At 47.9% G+C, this 21,623-nt stretch overlaps 1 protein-coding gene across 6 annotated transcripts in view; it reads left to right on the top strand.

Annotated features, from left to right (window-relative positions):
- Positions 1-21,623, top strand: part of pik3cd (phosphatidylinositol-4,5-bisphosphate 3-kinase, catalytic subunit delta) — a 200,783-nt gene that overhangs the window by 114,642 nt on the left and 64,518 nt on the right. For all 6 annotated transcript variants that reach the window (XM_078557815.1, XM_078557818.1, XM_078557813.1 and 3 more), the window contains 3 exons: positions 2,401-2,633; positions 5,987-6,166; positions 8,247-8,402. In XM_078557815.1, coding sequence (XP_078413941.1) covers positions 2,401-2,633; positions 5,987-6,166; positions 8,247-8,402 — 569 coding nt within the window. The remainder of the gene's footprint in view (positions 1-2,400; positions 2,634-5,986; positions 6,167-8,246; positions 8,403-21,623) is intronic.

Genomic DNA, 21,623 nt, shown 5'->3' with positions numbered 1-21,623 from the left:
CCACCTACAAAACTGATAACACACCCAGGGGTGAATTAATCACCAAAGGGAGTTTTCGCTAATTGTGCTCATTTGCAGGCTTCCAAAAATTAACCCGGGTGCAAGGACACTAATAGAAGCATCTTGAAAAGTTTTGTCACGTAATGGTCTGGCGCACAAAGGGTTAATGTGGGACTGAGTGTACTATCGCCACACAGTGATGTAAGAGAACATGTGACCTGCACCTGGGGTTCACTGTAGTGCTGGACAGAGCCATGTGTAGAAGCAAGCACGGAGACAGCTCCTAGCTTAGACCCTTTACTGTACCTATGTGTATAGTTTTTAGTAGCTAATGAACACTTACTGTTGAACTACCCAAGACTATGAATACCTTAATAAGACCCGCCAAACTACGACTAGCACCTTACAACTGGTTTTTTGATGATTTTTAAAATTTGCTGAGGAACACACGACCATGCTCTAATTTAACTAGAAAATAGCTTTTAGTATTTATTTGTAGAAGTCATTTTCAGTAACTTAAAATTGGGCTACACACAGGTTGGCATTGTGATATTAACATGCTTATTTTTTTTCGTGACAAACCCATTTGCAGATGTATTAATCAAACTTTACAATGTTAGCGCTCTTAGATTTATCAAGGAATATATTTTAGAACAACATTTTTTTTAAAAGCTAGGTTTTAAAGCACTGTGCTGGTTCATGGTGGTGTTATGCAAATGAGTTTGAGCAGAAACTTGTCGGGGGGTGGGGGGGGAAGAAAAAAACACTTTGCAAGACAGGTGCAATTTTGGGCACAATTTTCACTGAAATCACTGATTGTGCCCAAAGTGGAAACTTTAACTCCCATTGGATACTTGCAGCATTTTCCTGATTTTATTTCTCATTATTCCAATGTGGAGAAGGTTTCAACAGGAAAATCTTTCTTGAACAGTGGTAGAGCGCGAGAGAAATGACAGTTAATGAATCTGCCTTTTTAAATTTATTCTCATGAATTCTTTTCTTTATTCTTTCATGGAGCGCAGGCATCAATGACAAGGCCAGCATTTGTTGCCCGTCCCTAATTGCCCTTGAACTGAGTGGCTATTTCAGAGGGGCAGTTAAGAGTCAGCCACATTGCTTTGGGTCTGGGGCCACATGTAGGCCAGACCGGGTAAGGACAGGAGATTTCCCTCCCCTAAAGGGCATTGGTGAGCCAGATGGGTTTTTACGACAATCGATGAATCACCATTTGCTGAGACTGGCTTTCAATTCCAGATTTATAAATTGAACTTAAATGGCACTGGCTGCCATGGTGGGATTTGAACCCATGTCCCCAAAGAATAAGCCTGGGCCTCTAGATCACTAGTCTAGCGACATTACCACTGCACCACCTGGATGGGATGTGGGCATCACGAGCAAAGCTGGCATTTATTGTCCACTCTTTGTTGCCCTGAGTGGATGGTGTTGAGCCTCCTGCTTGAACCAAGAATTGATACAACTAAGTGGGTTGATAGACCACTTCAGAAGAGCAGCTAAGGATCAAATGTGTTAAAACAGATAAGGGTGGCATGTTTCCTTCTCCAAAGGACATTAATGACCCAATTGGACTTTTACAGCCTATTTTTTTTTATATTTCCCCAATATCTTTAAACGACTCAAATTGTCGCACCTACCACGATGGGGTTTGAACTCCAATTCTTCGGATTATTTGTTTAGGCCTTTGGATTACTTAGTCCATTGACACGATCACTACACTACTGTAGCCAGTTACAGTTTGCTGACATGAACTGAGTTCATGGAAAGTCTAATGAGAGTTGGTTTGAACTCCCCTGTTGTTCCACACTACGCATTTGCAGCAACAATTAAGAGGATCTTAAACATGATTAAGTGCTGAGAGCTGCTCAGCTGTGTGAGGGAAGCCCATAAACAATACGCCTCCCCTTCGCATCTTTCGTCAACTATCTGTTGAGCTATTCGTGGGATGGCAAGAAAAATTTGAAAAAAAGTGGTAGGAGAGTTAGCCGTAGAATTTTTTTGCCTTGTCCAGATTGCAGGGTTAAAGGTGGCTCCATGTCACACATGGTTTTGCCATTCACCACTTCATGGTGTTTTCCTACTCTTGGGAAATCCTGTGTTAACTGGGACAAGAGGGAAGGGCAAATGGTGGGAGGGACATCCTTGCATTTTGTTTATTCAGTCTTCTATTAAGTTATTTTCAAGGTGAGAATGTAGTTCAAAGGAAAAAGAATGTAAATTAGAGGTGGGTGTGTGTGTGTATTTATAATATGATACATACACACATAACGCACAAATAAAAGGCTCTCCATCACACCTTTGAGCGATAGATCGGGCAACACTTTTCGGTTTTGTGCAGCATTGAAGGAAAATGATTTGAGAGGAACAATGTGCTCTTCGTTTTAGGCCTTCATGAGTTTGACAGTGTGCACGACTCTGAGGTGAATGAGTTCCGTGCGAGTATGCGCCAGTTTTGTGAGGAGAAAGCGGAAGAGAGGCAACACCTATCATGGTCACAATGGATGGAATACAGCTTTCCCAGGGATCTGGAGCCAATCCCAGAAGTGTCAGATAACAGCATTACCAGGAAGCAGAGTAACCGAAATATTGTCATAAATGTGAAATTCCAGTACACTGAAGTGAGTAGACAATGCTTCCTTACTTGTTCTCCTAGTCCGCATGGAAATAACTGCAAAAGGTCAAACCCCAATCTTTAAGAATTGTGAACATCATAACATCGTGCCTCAGTAAATTCTGGCCTAGACAAGTGATTAGTGGCTGTTTGAAGCAAACACAGCAACTATAATAAGACTTTAGGAAGAAAGCAACACTGACAGCAGCTGCGGGCTAACTAAATGATTCTTAACACCAAGGAAGCCATTTTATCCAAAGCAAAACATACATCCAAAAGCAAAATACTGTAGATGCTGGAAACCTGGAGTAAGAACAGAAACGCCGCCATTTTACGTGGGTGGGCCAATTAAGGCCTGTCCAGCGTGATGTCCGCGAGGAAGTGCTATGCGCTCCCTGTGCGGGCGGGGGAGGGGATTCCCTCAGCCGGGAGTGCGCTCTTTCGCGCATGCGCACCGAAGAACGCACAGATCTCCCTGAGGCTAAGTGCGGCCTCAGGGAGATTGGCTCCGAATTAAAATTAGCAATAAAAATTATAGAAAAATTTCCCTGACGTGTTCCCTCATGTGACTCTGTCACATGAGTTGGGACATGTCCATAACTTTAACTGAAACCTTTATTAAAAATTTAAACACCCGCATAAAACCTCATCCCGCCCTTGGATGAGGTTTTCATGCCTTTTTCTGAAGCCTGCCAGGGCTCCCGGCCTGCCCGCCAGCCTTAAGGTTGGACGGGCAGGGCCATTAGTGATTTTAATTAGTTTTTCAGTGGTCTCAATAGGCCGTTGACAGGTCGGCGGACGCACAGCTGATCCGACTGCCCTGAAAATGGAAATGACGCCGGGTGAGGTCGGGAGTTCCACCCGACGCCATCCCGCATCATTTTAGGCATCGGTGAGCGGGCCCCGCCCCCACTCGCCGACCGGAAGATCCTGCCCACGATTACAAACTCTAGGCTGATACTCCCTCCAGTGTAGCACTGAGGGAGTACTGCGCTGTTGGAGATGCTATTTTCTAGATGAGACATTAAGCAGAGGCCCTGGCTGCTCTCTTGAGTGGAGGCGAAAGGTTCCACAGGAAGATCTGCCATGTTTAAACTGAAGCAGTGCAATTATCCCCAGTGTCCTGACCCAATATTTATCCCTCGAGCGGCATCACTGAAACAAACTATCTGGACATTATAACATTGTGTTTGTGCTGCCCTGCCTTGGTGCACATTGGTTGCCACATTCCTTACTTTACTACACCCCTTACTTTGCCCTTCAAAACTGCTTTACTGGCTGGAAAACACTTTGGGACATTCTGAGGGTGTGAGGGGTGCTATGTAAATGCAAGTTCCTCCTTTTTCTCCTTAATATGGTAAGACGCCAATTAGAAACACGATGGGCTGATTGGCATCCATCAGTGCTTCAAACTTCAATGTTGCTATAATTCCCGATGGTTACCCAGTGAGTTCTGTAGTAAAAGTGTGCACCTGGGATTGTAAACTTAACAACAGAACTGGCTTGGCTCTAGGTCCTTTATGGTTGAATAAGCAGTTGGTGCTCGTTCTTTGAGATCACAGGGTGGGGGTCAATGAAACAATTAATTGCTTCTCACGACAGGGAGCTGAATTTGAACACTGATAGGTTAAAAAAAATGGCAGAATCAGGGCTATCATGTTGCAGCCCCGTTTGGGAATCTGGACCTCCCTTTGAACGCAGCTTCACACTGACAGCCCTGACTTGACCCCCATGCACAATGGTCACTTGGGAGAGATACCGGAAGGCGTTCGGAGCCTCTGGAGCCATTCCAGGCAGAGTCAACAGTTTCAGGAAGCAGAAGATAGGGAGAAGGTTGACTCATATTAAAAAAAAATCACGCTCCTGTCCAACTGTGGGAATACTGTCTTGGGGATAACAGCAGTTAACGAAGAAAAAACATACTGAGGCTTTAATCCTTTAATCACTGCAGTTCCACACCACAGTCAGAATCAACACTCTCGCCTATCAAAGGGAAATTTTTTTCTCTTGCTTTTTTACTCAGTCTTTACTTCACTGAGCACCAGCTGTGCAAAAGAGGTGGGAGGGAGGGGATGTGCGGGGGTGGGGAGCTGAGCCAGACTTGTCACAGATGAAGGGAGGGACGTTATATAATATGGCTTCTTTAAACAATGGCGTTTTTGAAAGATCTAAATTAAGGTCTCATCACTTGCTTTGGTGTGTAATTTCCTCTGCCCCTGTAATGGACAAACACAGAGTTGAATCTAGCCTGGGGTGTAGTGCAGTATGTGAAACATAGCCCAGCTTGAACTGCGTACACTGTTCCTCCAAGAATGCACCGGCAACAAAACCAATCATGAGTTACAGATGCAAACCGTGGGAGACTCTGTCCTGACCCCTCTGCCCCTGACTCCATTGAGACCTGGCTTCACACTCTACAGACCTGGAGTTCAGAGCATCACAGTGAATACTTTCAATAGGTAGGTATTCCCTAGTGAGTAACTCTCCCACTGACCCCTCCCAAAGTCTGACCCCATCCACAAGGCACAAGTCAGGAGTGGAATACTCCCCACTTGCCTGGATGAGTGCAGCTCCCACATCACTGAAGAAGCTCAACACCATCCAGGACGAAGCCTACTTGATTGGTATTCCATCCACGACCTTTAATATTCACTCCCTCTAACACCAGCACACAGTGACAGCAGTGTGTACCATCTACAGGATGCACTGCAGTAGCTCACCAAGGCTCCTTCAACAACACCTTCCAAACCCACGAGCTCTACCCCTAGAAGAACAAGGGAAGCAGGCGCAAGGGAACGCCACCACCTGCAAGTTCCCTTCCAAACCACTCACCATCCTGACTTGGAAATATATCGCCGTTCCTTCACTGCCGCTGGGTCAAAATCCTGGAACTCCCTCCCTAACAGCACTGTGGGTGTACCTACACCAAATGGACTGCAGCGGCTCAAGAAGGCAGCTCACCAGCTTCTCGAGGGTGATTAAGGATGCAAATTAAATTCTGGCCCAGCTGACAGCAGAGGATGTGGGATGTCCACATCCCATGAATGAATAAAAATAAATGCACAGCTCGGAACAGGCCATTCTGCCCAACCAGCCCATGCCAGCATTAACACTCCACTTAACCCTCGCCCCATCTTTCCTTATCTAATTATAGCAGCGTAACCCTCTTGCCTTCTCCAACTTGTGATTTTCCAGCTTCCCCTTAAATGTATTTATCGTATTCACTTCAACCAGTTTCTCTGGTAACGAGTTCCACATTCTCACCATTCTCTGGATAAAGAACGTTTGAAAACTGCTTTGTCTGCTCCAGCTAACTGGTGCTTATTAACTGATGCTTATTGGTTTTTATTTTAACCCCAGGAAAGTTTCAGCTTCCAAATTTCCTCTCAAGCGCCTCCTGCGCTTCTAATGAAATTGGCAGTGAAGAAAAAAGCGACAGTTTTCCGACATAAAATAGTTGAAGACCCAGACGATTACACCCTTCAAGTGAATGGGACAGAAGAATATATCTATGGAAACTACCCACTCGGTCGGTTTAAGGTGAGCTGCTCTGCCTTCTTCTCCCCATTTGGATCTTGTGTACCGTCCATTTTATTTTGTTTCGATCTGGCGCTCCCAGTGCCGGTGTTTTTGTCAGTGTGTCCTGGGCATTTGTTCAGCCCTCAGTGAGGCTGAATGCCCAACGCTATCAGAGGAAGTGCTTGGCTTTATGGTGCTCCAGTCTTGACACTTCATGAAGAGTGGCTCCTATCATTTGACTACTAAAGTTGCAAAAAAAAAAAGGTGATCTTATTGAAACACATAAGATTCTGAGGGGGCTTGACAGGGTAGACGCAGAGAGGATGTTTCCCCTTCTGGGGGAGCCTAGAGCTAGGGGGGCACAGTTTCAGAATAAGGGATCTCCCATTTAAGGTGGAGATTGCTTCTCTCAAAGGGTCATTAGTCTGTGGAATTCTCTTCCCCAGAGAGCAGTGGAGGCCGGGTCACTGAAAAAAATTCAAGGCTGAGTTAGAGAGATTTTTGGTTGACAAGGGAGCTGAGGGTTATGGGGAGGCAGACAGGAAAGTGGAGTTAAGTCCACAATCAAATTATTGAAATGCAGAGTAAGCTTGAAGGTCCGAATGGCCTACTCCTGCTTCTATTTCTTAAGATCACATGTTCTTAAATATTAGAGCTGCTTTTGCGCAGTTTGTAAAAATAAACTATATTTTGGGTCTTAAAGCTTAACAGTAAGATTGGAATAGCATAAAATATATCTATAGTTAGTGTGCACGCGTTTATCAATTATGCAGCCAAGTAGCTCGAACAATTGAATCCAACCAGAGGATCATGAGTTGGATTTTCAGGGAAAGAAACTTGCTTCAGTTCATCCGTTTCAATCGGTGCTATTAATTTGTAATGTCACATTGTGCCATTCACCTCGGGATGGTGGCCTAAGACATGCCTGAGTGATCCTGAAACAGCATCAGTGACAGTTGTGAGGGTCTCTATGATCCAGATCACGCAACCCACCTGTCTGGGAGCAGACAGAAAATGAAGATTGCAAACCCTTTTGTGACAGGAGGGCAGTGGAAGGGATGGAGAGCTGTAATTTGAGGATATTTGCCATTGCTTTAGCAAATATTGAAATAAAATGAATATGTTATACCCTCCAACTGCTTAACATGCCAACAGAGTACCTCCCCCAGATATAGCAAATGGAATTTTAACTTTTTGAATATTTGAATGTGTAAACCAAAATTATGCAAAATGGTACCAGAAATTAGAATGGAGCTGAGAGGGGAGACCTTCTGCTGTTAGGTTAAACTGTTCTGAAGAATAGTTTTTTTTAAATTTCTTTTTTCTTATTGTTTTATGTTATTTAGTTCATGGATCCTGGGCATCCAGCATTATTGCCCATCCCTAATTGCCCTTGAGAAGGTGGTGGTGAGCTGTCTTCTTGAACCGCTGCAGTCCATGTGGTGTAGGTACACCCACAGCGCTGTTAGGAAGAGAGTTCCAGGATTTTGACCCAGTGACACAGTGATATATTGCCAAGTCAGGATGGTGTGGAGGGGGAGGTTTGGAGGGGAATTCCCAGGTGGTGGTGTTCCCATGCATCTGCTGCCCTTGTCCTTCTAGATGGTAGAGGTCATGGGTTTGGAAGGTGCTGCCTAAGGAGCCTTGGTAAGTTGTTGCAGTGCATCTTGTAGATGGTACACACTGCTGCTACTGTGTGTCGGTGGTGGAGGGAGTGAATGTTTGTGGATGAGGTTCCAATGAAGTGGTTTGCTTCGTTCTGGATGGTGTCGAGCTTCTCGAGTGTTGTTGGAGCTGCACTCATCCAGGCAAGTGGAGAGTATTCCTTCACACTCCTGACTTGTGCCTTGTAGATGTTGGACAGGCTTTGGGGAGGCAGGAGGTGAGTTACTCACCACAAGATTCCCAGCCTCTGACTTACTGTTGGCTATGAAAGCTGACAACATCAACTCTTAAGATGATTGCTTATCCACTGTTTTGATTTGTGACCTTATGTTTATTCATGAAATGATTCCAAGGACAAACTGCATCAAAATGTTTAACTGTGATGTACTTTAACAAGTTACCAGTGCAAATGTGCTCTGTATTTTTCTTTCTCCAGTATATCGGTAATTGTATGTCTGGTAACCTAACTCCACATTTGACAATGGTCCATAATTCCACAATCAAGTCCTGCCAAGAGGAGCAGTCCAATAGCATGGGACAAATTACAAAGAGCCGATCTCACTCCAAACCACCACCACTTCCAATTAAAAAGGTAAGGAACCCAGACTGACCATTGCCTCTGGAGCTGTCTAAATGGATAGGGGGCGAGTTTGATTACCCAGTGTAATTAGATTCTAAACATAGCACACCGTGATAATGACCAGGGGAAAATTATATTTGGTGAAATGTCTAATCAGTAACCCGATTGCTTATTTTTATGTGTGGTCCATAACTGGATCAGATTTTATTGTTATCCCAGATGCTCAAGTCATTTTGTTGACAGCGGGGAGACTTGTAATGTGGCTCGCTACAAGTATAGCTCAATTGTCTACTGTATTCACACTGCTGCTCATTTATTCTGCTCTTTGTGGACTGCTGAATTTGAAGTAACCCATTGGTTGTAAAGCAGTTTAGAATGTCCCAAGCATGTGAAAGATGTTTCATATTAATTACAGGTTCCTCCTTTTGTTGTAAACTCTGGATCTTTTGACCTAATTACACAGGCGGTCCCAAAAGAGGGGCTGATACGGGGATGTGTTAACATGCTCATTGCCTTGAAACATTGAGCACAGCTCAAACGTCGGATCTAATTGCAAGCAAGATATGCTTATGATGCAGCAAAGCTAGTGTTTGATTGGCGCCATGAACTGAAGCCGTGGAGTAGCCCCACTTAGGTGTAATTAAGTATATAAGGCTACCCCATTGACCTTGCAAATGCACCTTATCTAGAGCTGCAAACAAGGTATGTACTCCACTCAGCAGGATAAAAGTGTTGAAATCCATCCCAGAGTTAATGCCCTGTCATTTTTTTTTAATTGAATGCTTGGGCTTTTCCAGTATCAACCCTTCATTCATTTGAATGAAATAAACCTTTTATGGTGAAATAAAATCAAGATTTAGTTTCAACAGACATTGCGCTGTCCCAGTCAACTTGATTGATTGACAAAGGAAATCCGCATCTCTTGTGGATTATACACAGAAAGACATGGAAGCTACAGATTGAAACCAGGACATTCAGCTCAATCAGTCCCTGCTGGTCTTCTCCCTCCAAAGCTGTCAAAATTTTGATGAATGTTACTTGCCCTAGAATTTCAGCATCATATTATGCAGCTTGTAGATGTCTGTTCAATATTTCTGTTATTGTTTTAAATGGTATAAATTTGACATATTCAAATTGAGCAAAGATTTCTGCGGTGAAGTGATGAATATTAATCTAGCAGTGTCAAGCGACGCTAACCAACCCAGCCCTGTTTTCGACCAATTGGGTCCTGTATTGTTGAGTTTGCGTAGAATTTGCATTGGAAACCTTTTCTTGAATTAATTACGGAGCTGTAAGTTCAAGTATTTAAAATGCTACAAATGTGTTGCTTAGATTGGTAATCTCAAATCAGGTTGCAAAAGGAGAATGAAAGATTAGATTGCACAGTTTTGAATAACCTTATAAAACACAAAAAAGGTTGCACTGTGGTAAGCAAGCCAAAATTGCATGAAATATCTCGTTGTAGTGACCACAGTCACTTGGAGTTCAAGGTAGAGCTCTGCGCTTTAGGGACTTTACAGTTTGAAGCTATGCTGCGCCAATACATGACACAGAAGTCCTGGTAGTTTTCTAACATTCGTAGTTAAAAATAGACCGTGGTAAGTGCTGTGTGTGGTTAATAGTATTCGAGATGCTAATCAGAAATACAGTGATAGAAACAAATCTTACACACAAGAGTACCTGAATGTAGTCAATTTAAACATGACCAGGTTCTCCTGATTATAAAATTTACATACGCAGGTAACGTTATTTGTTTTTTTCTTTGGGTAGTTCTGTCTTGAAAGAGGTGAAAAGAACATTGGTTCTAGTGACAATTGACTTAGCATATTCTATAATTACCATCAGTGAAGCTACCCCCTTTAAACCTGATACCATATCTTCCTTTTCGGCCTGGCTTCTGGCGAACCCTTCTTTGCCAAAAGCTGTCAACACTTTATCCTTAAAGTAAAATATATCTTGTACATTCAACTCCTCGTCTATGCTGAGTTAACTTATATCAGCTCGGACTAGGGAAGAGAGTCACTGAAGTTATCTTTATTGTCCCTGTGAAGGGCAACTTCACTACCCTTCCACCCCCATGCAGTTGGTTGGCACCCTTGCTAATCACATTTAAGGACGTAACTGGACTTGGCTGTAATATTTCCAGAAATTGAATCCCATTAACATTCGGACTGGTAAGTGAACATTGGCTGAATGAGCGAGCACGGAGAGAGAATGGTTCCTGTGATGTCGCTTCCCCCAACAATGAGTCAGCCCCCTTCAGGAGACAGGAATGGGAGTGAAGAAAAGGTTTTCAGCTAAAAGGAACTACACCAAGCAGTCGATGAATATGTTATAACACAGACAAAAATGGTGAAGCATTTGGAACCTTTTTGTCAGTGGTTCAACACTGAATCTTTGCTGAAAACATTTTTCTCTCCTTTCTCACCCTCCTTGACCTTGCAAATGGATCCTATCTAGAGCTGCAAACAAGGTAATACTCCACTCAGCAGGATAACATTTTGAAATCCATCCCAGAATTACTGCCTGTCACTTTTTAAATTGAATGCTTGGGCTTTTCCAGCAACAACCTCTCATTGATTTGAAGAAAATTAACTTTTTATGGAGAAAAAAAATGAAATTTAGTTTGAGCAGAATTTGTGCTGTCCCAGTAAACTCGATAGATTGACACAGAAAATCTGTATCTCTTGTGAATGCTGGTGTGTGTGTGTGAATGCTGGTGTGCGTGTGTGAGTGTAAGTGCTACAGGTGCTGGTGTGTGAGTACTACAGGTGCTAGAGGGGCTGGTGTGAGTGCTGCAGGTGCTGGAATGCAAGTCAGTGTGTGTGTGTTCTATAGGTGTGTGTGTGTGCTACAGATGCTGGTGTGTGTGCTACAGGTGCTGGCGTGTGTGTGAGCGCTACAGGTGCTGGCGTGTGTGTGAGCGCTACAGGTGCTGGCGTGTTTGTGAGCGCTACAGGTGCTGGCGTGTGTGTGAGCGCTACAGGTGCTGGCACGTGTGTGAGCGCTACAGGTGCTGGCGTGTGTGTGAGCGCTACAGGTGTTGGTGTGTGTGAGAGCGCTACAGGTGCTGGCGTGTGTGAGAGCGCTACAGGTGCTGGCGTGTGTGAGAGCGCTACAGGTGCTGGCGTGTGTGAGAGCGCTACAGGTGCTGGCGTGTGTGTGAGCGCTACAGGTGCTGGCGTGTGTGTGAGCGCTACAGGTGCTGGCGTGTGTGTGAGCGCTACAGGTGTTGGTGTGTGTGAGAGCGCTATAGGTGCTGGCGTGTGTGAGAGCACGCTATAGATGCTGGTGTGTATGTGCGCTATAGGTGATGGTGTGTGTGTCTGTGTGTGTGCACTACAGGTGCTTGTGCGTGTGCTATAGGTGCTGGTGAATGTGTGTGTGCTATAGGTGATGGTTTGTGTGTGTGCTATAGGTGATGGTTTGTGTGTGTGCTATAGGTGATGGTTTGTGTGAGAGCCCTATAGGTGTTAGTGTGTGCAAGAGTGCTATAGGTGTTGGTGTGCGCGAGAGAGAGCACTATAGGTGCTGGTGTTATTGAGAGCGCTATAGGTGCCGGTTTGTGTGTGAGAGAGAGCACTATAGGTGCTGGTGTTATTGAGAGCGCTATAGGTGCCGGTGTGTGTGTGAGAGAGAGCACTATAGGTGCTGGTGTGTGTGAGAGCACTATAGGTGCTGGTGTGTGAGATAGAGCGCTATAGGTGCTGGTGTGTGTGAGAGCGCTATAGGCGCTGGTGTGTGAGATAGAGCGCTATAGGTGCTGGTGTGTGTGAGAGCGCTATAGGTGCTGGTGTGTGTGAGAGCGCTATAGGTGCTGGTGTGTGTGAGAGTGCTATAGGTGCTGGTGTGTATGTCTGTGTGTGTGCACTACAGGTGCTTGTGTGTGTGCTATAGGTGCTGGTGAATGTGTGTGTGCTATAGGTGATGGTTTGTGTGTGTGTGCTATAGGTGATGGTTTGTGTGTGTGAGAGCGCTATAGGTGCTGGTGTGTGTGAGAGCGCTATAGGTGCTGGTGTGTGTGAGAGCGCTATAGGTGCTGGTGTGTGTGAGAGCCCTATAGGTGCTGGTGTGTGTGAAAGCGCTATAGGTGCTGGTGTGTGTGAGAGCGCTATAGGTGCTGGTGTGTGTGAGAGCGCTATAGGTGCTGGTGTGTGTGAGAGCGCTATAGGTGCTGGTGTGTGTGAGAGCGCTATAGGTGCTGGTGTGTGTGAGAGCGCTATAGGTGCTGGTGTGAGAGCGCTATAGGTGCTGGTGTGAGAGCGCTATAGGTGCTGGTGTGAGAGCGCTATAGGTGCTGGTGTGTGTGAGAGCGCTATAGGTGCTGGTGTGTGTGAGAGCGCTATAGGTGCTGGTGTGAGAGAGCGCTATAGGTGCTGGTGTGTGTGTGTGCTATAGGTGCATGTGTGTGTGAGAGCGCTATAGGTGCTGGTGTGAGAGTGCTATAGGTGCTGGTGTGTGTGAGAGCGCTATAGGTGCTGGTGTGTGTGAGAGCGCTATAGGTGCTGGTGTGAGAGCGCTATAGGTGCTGGTGTGTGTGCTATAGGTGCTGGTGTGTGTGAGAGCGCTATAGGTGCTGGTGTGTGTGAGAGCGCTATAGGTGCTGGTGTGTGTGAGAGCGCTATAGGTGCTGGTGTGTGTGAGAGCGCTGTAGGTGCTGGTGTGTGTGAGCGCTATAGGTGCTGGTGTGTGTGAGGGCGCTATAGGTGCTGGTGTGTGTGAGGGCACTATAGGTGCTGGTGTGTGTGAGAGCGCTATAGGTGCTGGTGTGTGTGAGGGCACTATAGGTGCTGGTGTGAGTGCGCTATAGGTGCTGGTGTGTGTGAGAGCGCTATAGGTGCTGGTGTGTGTGAGAGAGAGCACTATAGGTGCTGGTGTGTGTGAGAGCGCTATAGGTGCTGGTGTGTGTGAGAGCGCTATAGGTGCTGGTGTGTGTGAGATAGAGTGCTATAGGTGCTGGTGTGTGTGAGATAGAGTGCTATAGGTGCTGGTGTGTGTGAGAGCACTATAGGTGCTGGTGTGAGTGAGTGCGCTATAGGTGCTGGTGTGTGTGAGAGCGCTATAGGTGCTGGTGTGAGTGAGTGCGCTATAGGTGCTGGTGTGTGTGAGAGCGCTATAGGTGCTGGTGTGTGTGAGAGCGCTATAGGTGCTGGTGTGTGTGCGAGCGCTATAGGTGCTGGTGTGTGTGAGTGCGCTATAGGTGCTGGTGTGTGTGCGAGCGCTATAGGTGCTGGTGTGAGTGCGCTATAGGTGCTGGTGTGTGTGTGTGTGCTATAGGTGCTGGTGTGTGTGAGAGCGCTATAGGTGCTGGTGTGTGTGAGAGCGCTATAGGTGCTGGTGTGTGTGAGAGCACTATAGGTGCTGGTGTGTGCGAGAGCGCTATAGGTGCTGGTGTGAGAGCGGTATAGGTGCTGGTGTGTGCGAGAGCGCTATAGGTGCTGGTGTGAGAGCGCTATAGGTGCTGGTGTGTTTGAGAGCACTATAGCTGCTGGTGTGTGCGAGAGTGCTATAGGTGCTGGTGTGTGTGAGAGCGCTATAGGTGCTGGTGTGTGTGAGAGCGCTATAGGTGCTGGTGTGTGTGAGAGCGCTATAGGTGCTGGTGTGAGAGCGCTATATGTGCTGGTGTGAGTGCGCTATAGGTGCTGGTGTGTGTGAGAGCACTATAGGTGCTGGTGTGTGTGAGAGCGCTATAGGTGCTGGTGTGTGTGAGAGCGCTATAGGTGCTGGTGTGTGTGAGAGCACTATAGGTGCTGGTGTGTGTGAGTGCGCTATAGGTGCTGGTGTGTGTGAGAGCACTATAGGTGCTGGTGTGTGTGAGAGCGCTATAGGTGCTGGTGTGTGTGAGATAGAGCGCTATAGGTGCTGGTGTAAAAGCGCTATAGGTGCTGGTGTGTTTGAGAGCACTATAGGTGCTGGTGTGTGCGAGAGCGCTATAGGTGCTGGTGTGAGAGCGCTATAGGTGCTGGTGTGTCCGAGAGCGCTATAGGTGCTGGTGTGTCCGAGAGCGCTATAGGTGCTGGTGTGAGAGCGCTATAGGTGCTGGTGTGTTTGAGAGCACTATAGGTGCTGGTGTGAGAGCGCTATAGGTGCTGGTGTGTGCGAGAGTGCTATAGGTGCTGGTGTGTGTGAGAGCGCTATAGGTGCTGGTGTGAGAGCACTATAGGTGCTGGTGTCTGCGAGAGCACTATAGGTGCTGGTGTGTGTGAGAGCGCTATACGTGCTGGTGTGTGTGAGAGCACTATAGGTGCTGGTGTGTGTGAGAGCGCTATAGGTGCTGGTGTGTGTGAGATAGAGCGCTATAGGTGCTGGTGTGAAAGCGCTATAGGTGCTGGTGTGTTTGAGAGCACTATAGGTGCTGGTGTGTGCGAGAGCGCTATAGGTGCTGGTGTGAGAGTGCTATAGGTGCTGGTGTGTGTGAGAGCGCTATAGGTGCTGGTGTGTGTGAGAGCGCTATAGGTGCTGGTGTGTGTGAGAGCGCTATAGGTGCTGGTATGAGAGCGCTATAGGTGCTGGTGTGTTTGAGAGCACTATAGGTGCTGGTGTAAAAGCGCTATAGGTGCTGGTGTGTTTGAGAGCACTATAGGTGCTGGTGTGTGCGAGAGCGCTATAGGTGCTGGTGTGAGAGCGCTATAGGTGCTGGTGTGTCCGAGAGCGCTATAGGTGCTGGTGTGTCCGAGAGCGCTATAGGTGCTGGTGTGAGAGCGCTATAGGTGCTGGTGTGTTTGAGAGCACTATAGGTGCTGGTGTGAGAGCGCTATAGGTGCTGGTGTGTGTGAGAGTGCTATAGGTGCTGGTGTGTGTGAGAGCGCTATAGGTGCTGGTGTGAGAGCACTATAGGTGCTGGTGTCTGCGAGAGCACTATAGGTGCTGGTGTGTGTGAGAGCGCTATACGTGCTGGTGTGTGTGAGAGCACTATAGGTGCTGGTGTGTGTGAGAGCGCTATAGGTGCTGGTGTGTGTGAGATAGAGCGCTATAGGTGCTGGTGTGAAAGCGCTATAGGTGCTGGTGTGTTTGAGAGCACTATAGGTGCTGGTGTGTGCGAGAGCGCTATAGGTGCTGGTGTGAGAGTGCTATAGGTGCTGGTGTGTGTGAGAGCGCTATAGGTGCTGGTGTGTGTGAGAGCGCTATAGGTGCTGGTGTGAGAGCGCTATAGGTGCTGGTATGAGAGCGCTATAGTTGCTGGTGTGTTTGAGAGCACTATAGGTGCTGGTGTGAGAGCGCTATAGGTGCTGGTGTGTGCGAGAGTGCTATAGGTGCTGGTGTGTGTGAGAGCGCTATAGGTGCTGGTGTGAGAGCACTATAGGTGCTGGTGTGTGCGAGAGTGCTATAGGTGCTGGTGTGTGTGAGAGCGCTATAGGTGCTGGTGTGTGTGAGAGCGCTATAGGTGCTGGTGTGTGTGAGTGTGCTATAGGTGCTGGTGTGTGTGAGAGCGCTATAGGTGCTGGTGTGTGTGAGAGCGCTATAGGTGCTGGTGTGTGTGAGATAGAGCGCTATAGGTGCTGGTGTGTGTGTGAGCGCTATAGATGCTGGTGTGTGTGAGAGTGCTATAGGTGCTGGTGTGTGTGAGTGCGCTATAGGTGCTGGTGTGTGTGTGTGCTATAGGTGCTGGTGTGTGTGAGTGTGCTATAGGTGCTGGTGTGTGTGAGAGCGCTATAGGTGCTGGTGTGTGTGAGAGCGCTATAGGTGCTGGTGTGTGTGAGAGCGCTATAGGTGCTGGTGTGAGAGCGCTATATGTGCTGGTGTGAGTGCGCTATAGGTGCTGGTGTGTGTGAGAGCACTATAGGTGCTGGTGTGTGTGAGAGCGCTATAGGTGCTGGTGTGTGTGAGAGCGCTATAGGTGCTGGTGTGTGTGAGAGCACTATAGGTGCTGGTGTGTGTGAGTGCGCTATAGGTGCTGGTGTGTGTGAGAGCACTATAGGTGCTGGTGTGTGTGAGAGCGCTATAGGTGCTGGTGTGTGTGAGATAGAGCGCTATAGGTGCTGGTGTAAAAGCGCTATAGGTGCTGGTGTGTTTGAGAGCACTATAGGTGCTGGTGTGTGCGAGAGCGCTATAGGTGCTGGTGTGAGAGCGCTATAGGTGCTGGTGTGTCCGAGAGCGCTATAGGTGCTGGTGTGTCCGAGAGCGCTATAGGTGCTGGTGTGAGAGCGCTATAGGTGCTGGTGTGTTTGAGAGCACTATAGGTGCTGGTGTGAGAGCGCTATAGGTGCTGGTGTGTGCGAGAGTGCTATAGGTGCTGGTGTGTGTGAGAGCGCTATAGGTGCTGGTGTGAGAGCACTATAGGTGCTGGTGTCTGCGAGAGCACTATAGGTGCTGGTGTGTGTGAGAGTGCTATACGTGCTGGTGTGTGTGAGAGCATTATAGGTGCTGGTGTGTGTGAGAGCGCTATAGGTGCTGGTGTGTGTGAGATAGAGCGCTATAGGTGCTGGTGTGAAAGCGCTATAGGTGCTGGTGTGTTTGAGAGCACTATAGGTGCTGGTGTGTGTGCTATAGGTGCTGGTGTGTGTGAGAGCGCTATAGGTGCTGGTGTGTGTGAGAGCGCTATAGGTGCTGGTGTGTGTGAGAGCGCTATAGGTGCTGGTGTGTGTGAGAGCCCTATAGGTGCTGGTGTGTGAGATAGAGTGCTATAGGTGCTGGTGTTATTTAGAGCACTATAGGTGCTGGTATGAGAGCGCTATAGGTGCTGGTGTGAGAGCGCTATAGGTGCTGGCGTGAGAGCGCTATAGGTGCTGGTGTTATTTAGAGCGCTATAGGTGCTGGTGTGAGTGCGCTATAGGTGCTGGTGTGTGTGAGAGCACTATAGGTGCTGGTGTGTGTGAGAGCGCTATAGGTGCTGGTGTTATTTAGAGCGCTATAGGTGCTGGTGTGAGTGCGCTATAGGTGCTGGTGTGTGTGAGAGCACTATAGGTGCTGGTGTGTGTGTGCGCTATAGGTGCTGGTGTGTGTGAGAGCGCTATAGGTGCTGGTGTGAGTGCGCTATAGGTGCTGGTGTGTGTGAGAGCGCTATAGGTGCTGGTGTGTGTGTGAGAGCGCTATAGGTGCTGGTGTGTGTGTGAGAGCGCTATAGGTGCTGGTGTGTGTGAGAGCGCTATAGGTGCTGGTGTGAGTGCGCTATAGGTGCTGGTGTGAGTGCACTCCAGGCACAAACAAGCTTCAGGAAACAAGGATGAGAACAATTCAGGTTTTATTTTTTTGCCCTTTCAGAGGCGTTTGCTTTAATGCCACTTCCTTTGTGCTTTCTTTGCTTTTTTTTAATTTAGCATTACAATATTACTATTATACACAGACCCTAAAATCAGCTGGGGAGACAACAAAGCTCTGCTGTTGGAGCTGCTCTTAGTTCCACAGAACTCCGAGTGAAGATATCACATGGTGTTTACTCAGTGACCTTCCAGATAGATTGGAAACAGATGTATTTTTTTGTCTTGTCCGAGGTGTGTGAGTGTCGCTGGCTGGGCCAGCGTTTATTACCCATCCCCAGTTGCCCTTGAGAAGGTGGCGCTGAGCATGTGACACGTTCCCTAGTGAGAGGGAGGAATTTCCTTTTCTGACTGAGAGGACCTGGACGACTTCACTCAGGTCGGGTTTCTCCCAGGCCGGGCCGCTGTGCCTCCTCACTCTGGGAGTGCAGGGGGAATTCTAGCGGCTTGGGAGGGGCCAAGAGCCTTGTGAACTGGGATGGGTTTTATTCTTTCTTCTTCTTTGATTGCTTCAATTTCAGAAAGACGATGGGGACAAAAGGGGGAAGCAACCAAGTAGAAAGGAGCCAATTGGCGGGAATTCAACCGACGAGGACCTATTAATACGGAACAAGAGGCCTTTGCGGTGGGGTGGATCACATCCCTGCCTGTAGGCCGAAAACTCCGGGTGGGAATCCCCCTCCAGGACTTAATGGTCACCGCAGGGGACCAGACAGGCTGATTATCAACCTGTAAATCCTTCCACTATTGTCTCTGGCAGGTGGTGAGTTGGGGGAGCGTTTCCTGGTCAGCCAGTACCGCCTGCTAACTGCAGCGCAAAAACCTCTCCACGTTAAAAGACGCGCAAGCTCTTGCCACTGTCTCCGTGTCAAGCGTCCTTCTCACTTCAGGGGACCCTCCAGAGGGAATAAGGGGCCAGGAGGTTCATGCCCACACTGCGATTTGCGGTGCGGAGAGATGAAATTTTATCAAGACGGCAAAAGTTGGTGTTGAGCAACAAGATTGAGGGGAGTTGTGCCCCTCTCATTATGTTGGATGGGGGAGAATCTGGGCCAGGTTTTCGCTACTCAGGCAGGTAGCTGAAGCTGGGAAATTTCTCGACTCCCTGCAGACCCGCCTTGGTTTTAAGGGTCCCGCCCCACCCAATTTTCGTCCCAGGGAGGCAGGGGTGGGGATAACGTTGGGCCCACCCGCTCTGGAAACAGAGTGCGGGTGGCCAAGGGGGATGTGGGTGAGTGTCTAGACAGGTTGGTTAGGGAGCCTGCCTCAGTTCACCACCGTCAACACCCCTTTGTCCTTTTGTCTATGACATCCTTGGCAATCTCTTCTTGGCCTCCACCTATCACTGGGCCCCTATCGAGCTCTACCTGTCCCACCCCCTTCAACCAGCTTATATTTCATCTCATTTCCATATGTCTTAGTTATGATGAAGGGTCATTTGGACTCGAAACATTAAGTGTATCCCTCTCCTCAGATGCTGTCAGACCTGCTGAGTTTTTCCAGGTATTTTTGTTTCCGTTCCCTGGGACTTTGCTCCAGTTGTTTTAGAAGCTCTTGGGCCCTCTGGCCCTCAATCCTCACCCCCTCCCTCAATCCTCACCCCCTCCCTCAATCCTCACGCCCTCCCTCAATCCTCACGCCCTCCCTCAATCCTCACGCCCTCCCTCAATCCTCACCCCCTCCCTCAATCCTCACCCCCTCCCTCAATCCTCACCCCCTCCCTCAATCCTCACACCCTCCCTCAATCCTCACACCCTCCCTCAATCCTCACACCTTCTCTCAATCCTCACCCCCTCCCTCAATCCTCACGCCCTCCCTCAATCCTCACACCCTCCCTCAATCCTCACACCCTCCCTCAATCCTCACCCCCTCCCTCAATCCTCACCCCCTCCCTCAATCCTCACGCCCTCCCTCAATCCTCACACCCTCCTTCAATCCTCACACCCTCCCTCAATCCTCACGCCCTCTCTCAGCCCTCACGCTCCCCCCCCCCTCCATCTCGCACCACATTCCAGGTCCTCTTCCATGTGGTGGCTAAAATGGCTTCTGCCTGAACCTCACCATTTGTAAAGGCCTGGAGAGTTAGGCCCGACTCTGCCAAAACCCGGCCCTGTGGGGGAACACCCTCGTATCAATGTGCTATTTTTTCTCTCTCTCAGTTTTGCATTTTCAGGCACCTTTTCCAGCTGAGAAGATGGAAAGGCCGCCTGTCCCAAATCTGTCAATCCACATTTCTAACCGGAGCTACGACTATTATTAAAGGCTTGGATCCTTTCCAAAAAGGGGAAAGTCGTCAATATTTTCCACCGATTTAACAAATCCATAAAAGGAATGACAGATTCTTTAAAATACGCAGGGATGAAATTAAACTTCGCAGCTGCGCAAAGCGGCTGCCTGATCAGGACAATCTAACGGCCGGACAATCTGTCCCGTTCATCGCTGCTGAATTTCACCGCGAGAGAGGAAGCAAGAGAGGAGGGGGGCCGATGATTTTAAAACGTTTCTTTTTTAAATTTGGCACAGTGTTGTTGGGGGGTGGGGGGTGGGGAGGAGACACCAAATTTTGAACATTTTAAAATTGAGAGCGATTTGCTTCTTTATCAAAAACGGAATTTCAGACCCTGACTATAACAAGCATCTGATACAGTAAAAAATGTTCCCTTTTCCAGTTTATTACAAGTGTCGCATTGTTCGTGTTTTTTAATGTATTATAATGTGTTCGCTGACTGCAAGAGCGATCCAGTTACCAATTCACATTAACGCAGTTTGTCTAAATACCGAAGGGATTCATTCAGTGACAACAGAAAAGGTTTTGTTTCCTCAAGCGACAAGCCATTCGTTTCAGAGCGTTAAGTGTTGGTGGAAAAAGATTGATTCGATTTGAGCAAATGAAAGGCAATTTTACACCTTGTGCTTTAAATAATTTGGTTTAAGATATTAAATGCAGACGTGATACAATAGGTGGGGCGGGGGGGGGGAGTGAGAAAGGTTGTAAATTTATTTTCGACAGTAGGTTTGCCCCCTCCCCGATACCATAAGACATAGGAGCAGAAATTAGGCCATTCGGCCCATCGAGTCTGCTCCGCCATTCAATCATGGCTGATAAGTTTCTCAACCCCATTCTCCCGCCTTCTCCCCGTAACCTTTGATCCCCTTACCAATCAAGAACCTATCTATCTCGGTCTTAAATACACTCAATGACCTGGCCTCCACAGCCTTCTGTGGCAATGAATTCCATAGATTGGCAATGAATTCCATAGATACGGTGTTTTGAATTGTCTATTCTTCAACAGTTTATATGGTTCCCACATTTTGTGGGCACTGCTGAGGTATGTTGGTGACCTGGAACCCCCGAGAGGTAACTTTTTAAAAAAAAATATTCATGGGGGTCGTGCGTCAGAGAGCAAGCCCCTCTGGGGTCGGGGAAGGGGCTGGTTGTTGAGGCCATGGGTGCAGCCTTCCCTGTCCACAGCCCCTTCTTTGGCCCGTGGAGTTTTGCACCCACCCCAACACCCCCCCCCCATCTGCTGCCCCCCCCCACCCCCCCAGCTGCCCACCTCACCGCCCCTCCCCCTCCCCCTCCAGGCTGCAGTAGGGAAGACCGTCTCCATTTAGCTGGCGATCTCCCCACACGGGTGCAGGAAGTTGAAGGCTCTTATAAAATGGCCCCGATAAGGGTCTTTAATCCTGTAAATCAGCTGCCCCTTTTGCGCCTGGTCACGTTGTTGGTAAAATGCCCCAATGGCGGAATGACGTTGGGGGAGCCCATAACAACTGGAATACCCGTGACCTTACTGACCCTGGACCTCTCACCCCACTTTCCAGCACTCCTGGGGCAAATGTTTCAGAACTGACGCAAGGTCATCGACTTGAAACATTAGCCATGTTTCTCTCTCCACAGATGCTGCCAGACTCGCTGAATATTTCCAGCATTTTCTGTTTTTCTTTCTAATTTCCGGAATCCGCAGTGTTTGGTTATTTTTTTTTGGTAAAGGCTAGAGTACTTTGTTTACTTAGGATCATTGATATACAAAGG

Source organism: Cetorhinus maximus, chromosome 15, assembly GCF_964194155.1.
Source record: "Cetorhinus maximus chromosome 15, sCetMax3.hap1.1, whole genome shotgun sequence".
Lineage (NCBI taxonomy): Eukaryota > Metazoa > Chordata > Chondrichthyes > Lamniformes > Cetorhinidae > Cetorhinus > Cetorhinus maximus.
This window is presented reverse-complemented; position numbering and strand designations above follow the sequence as displayed.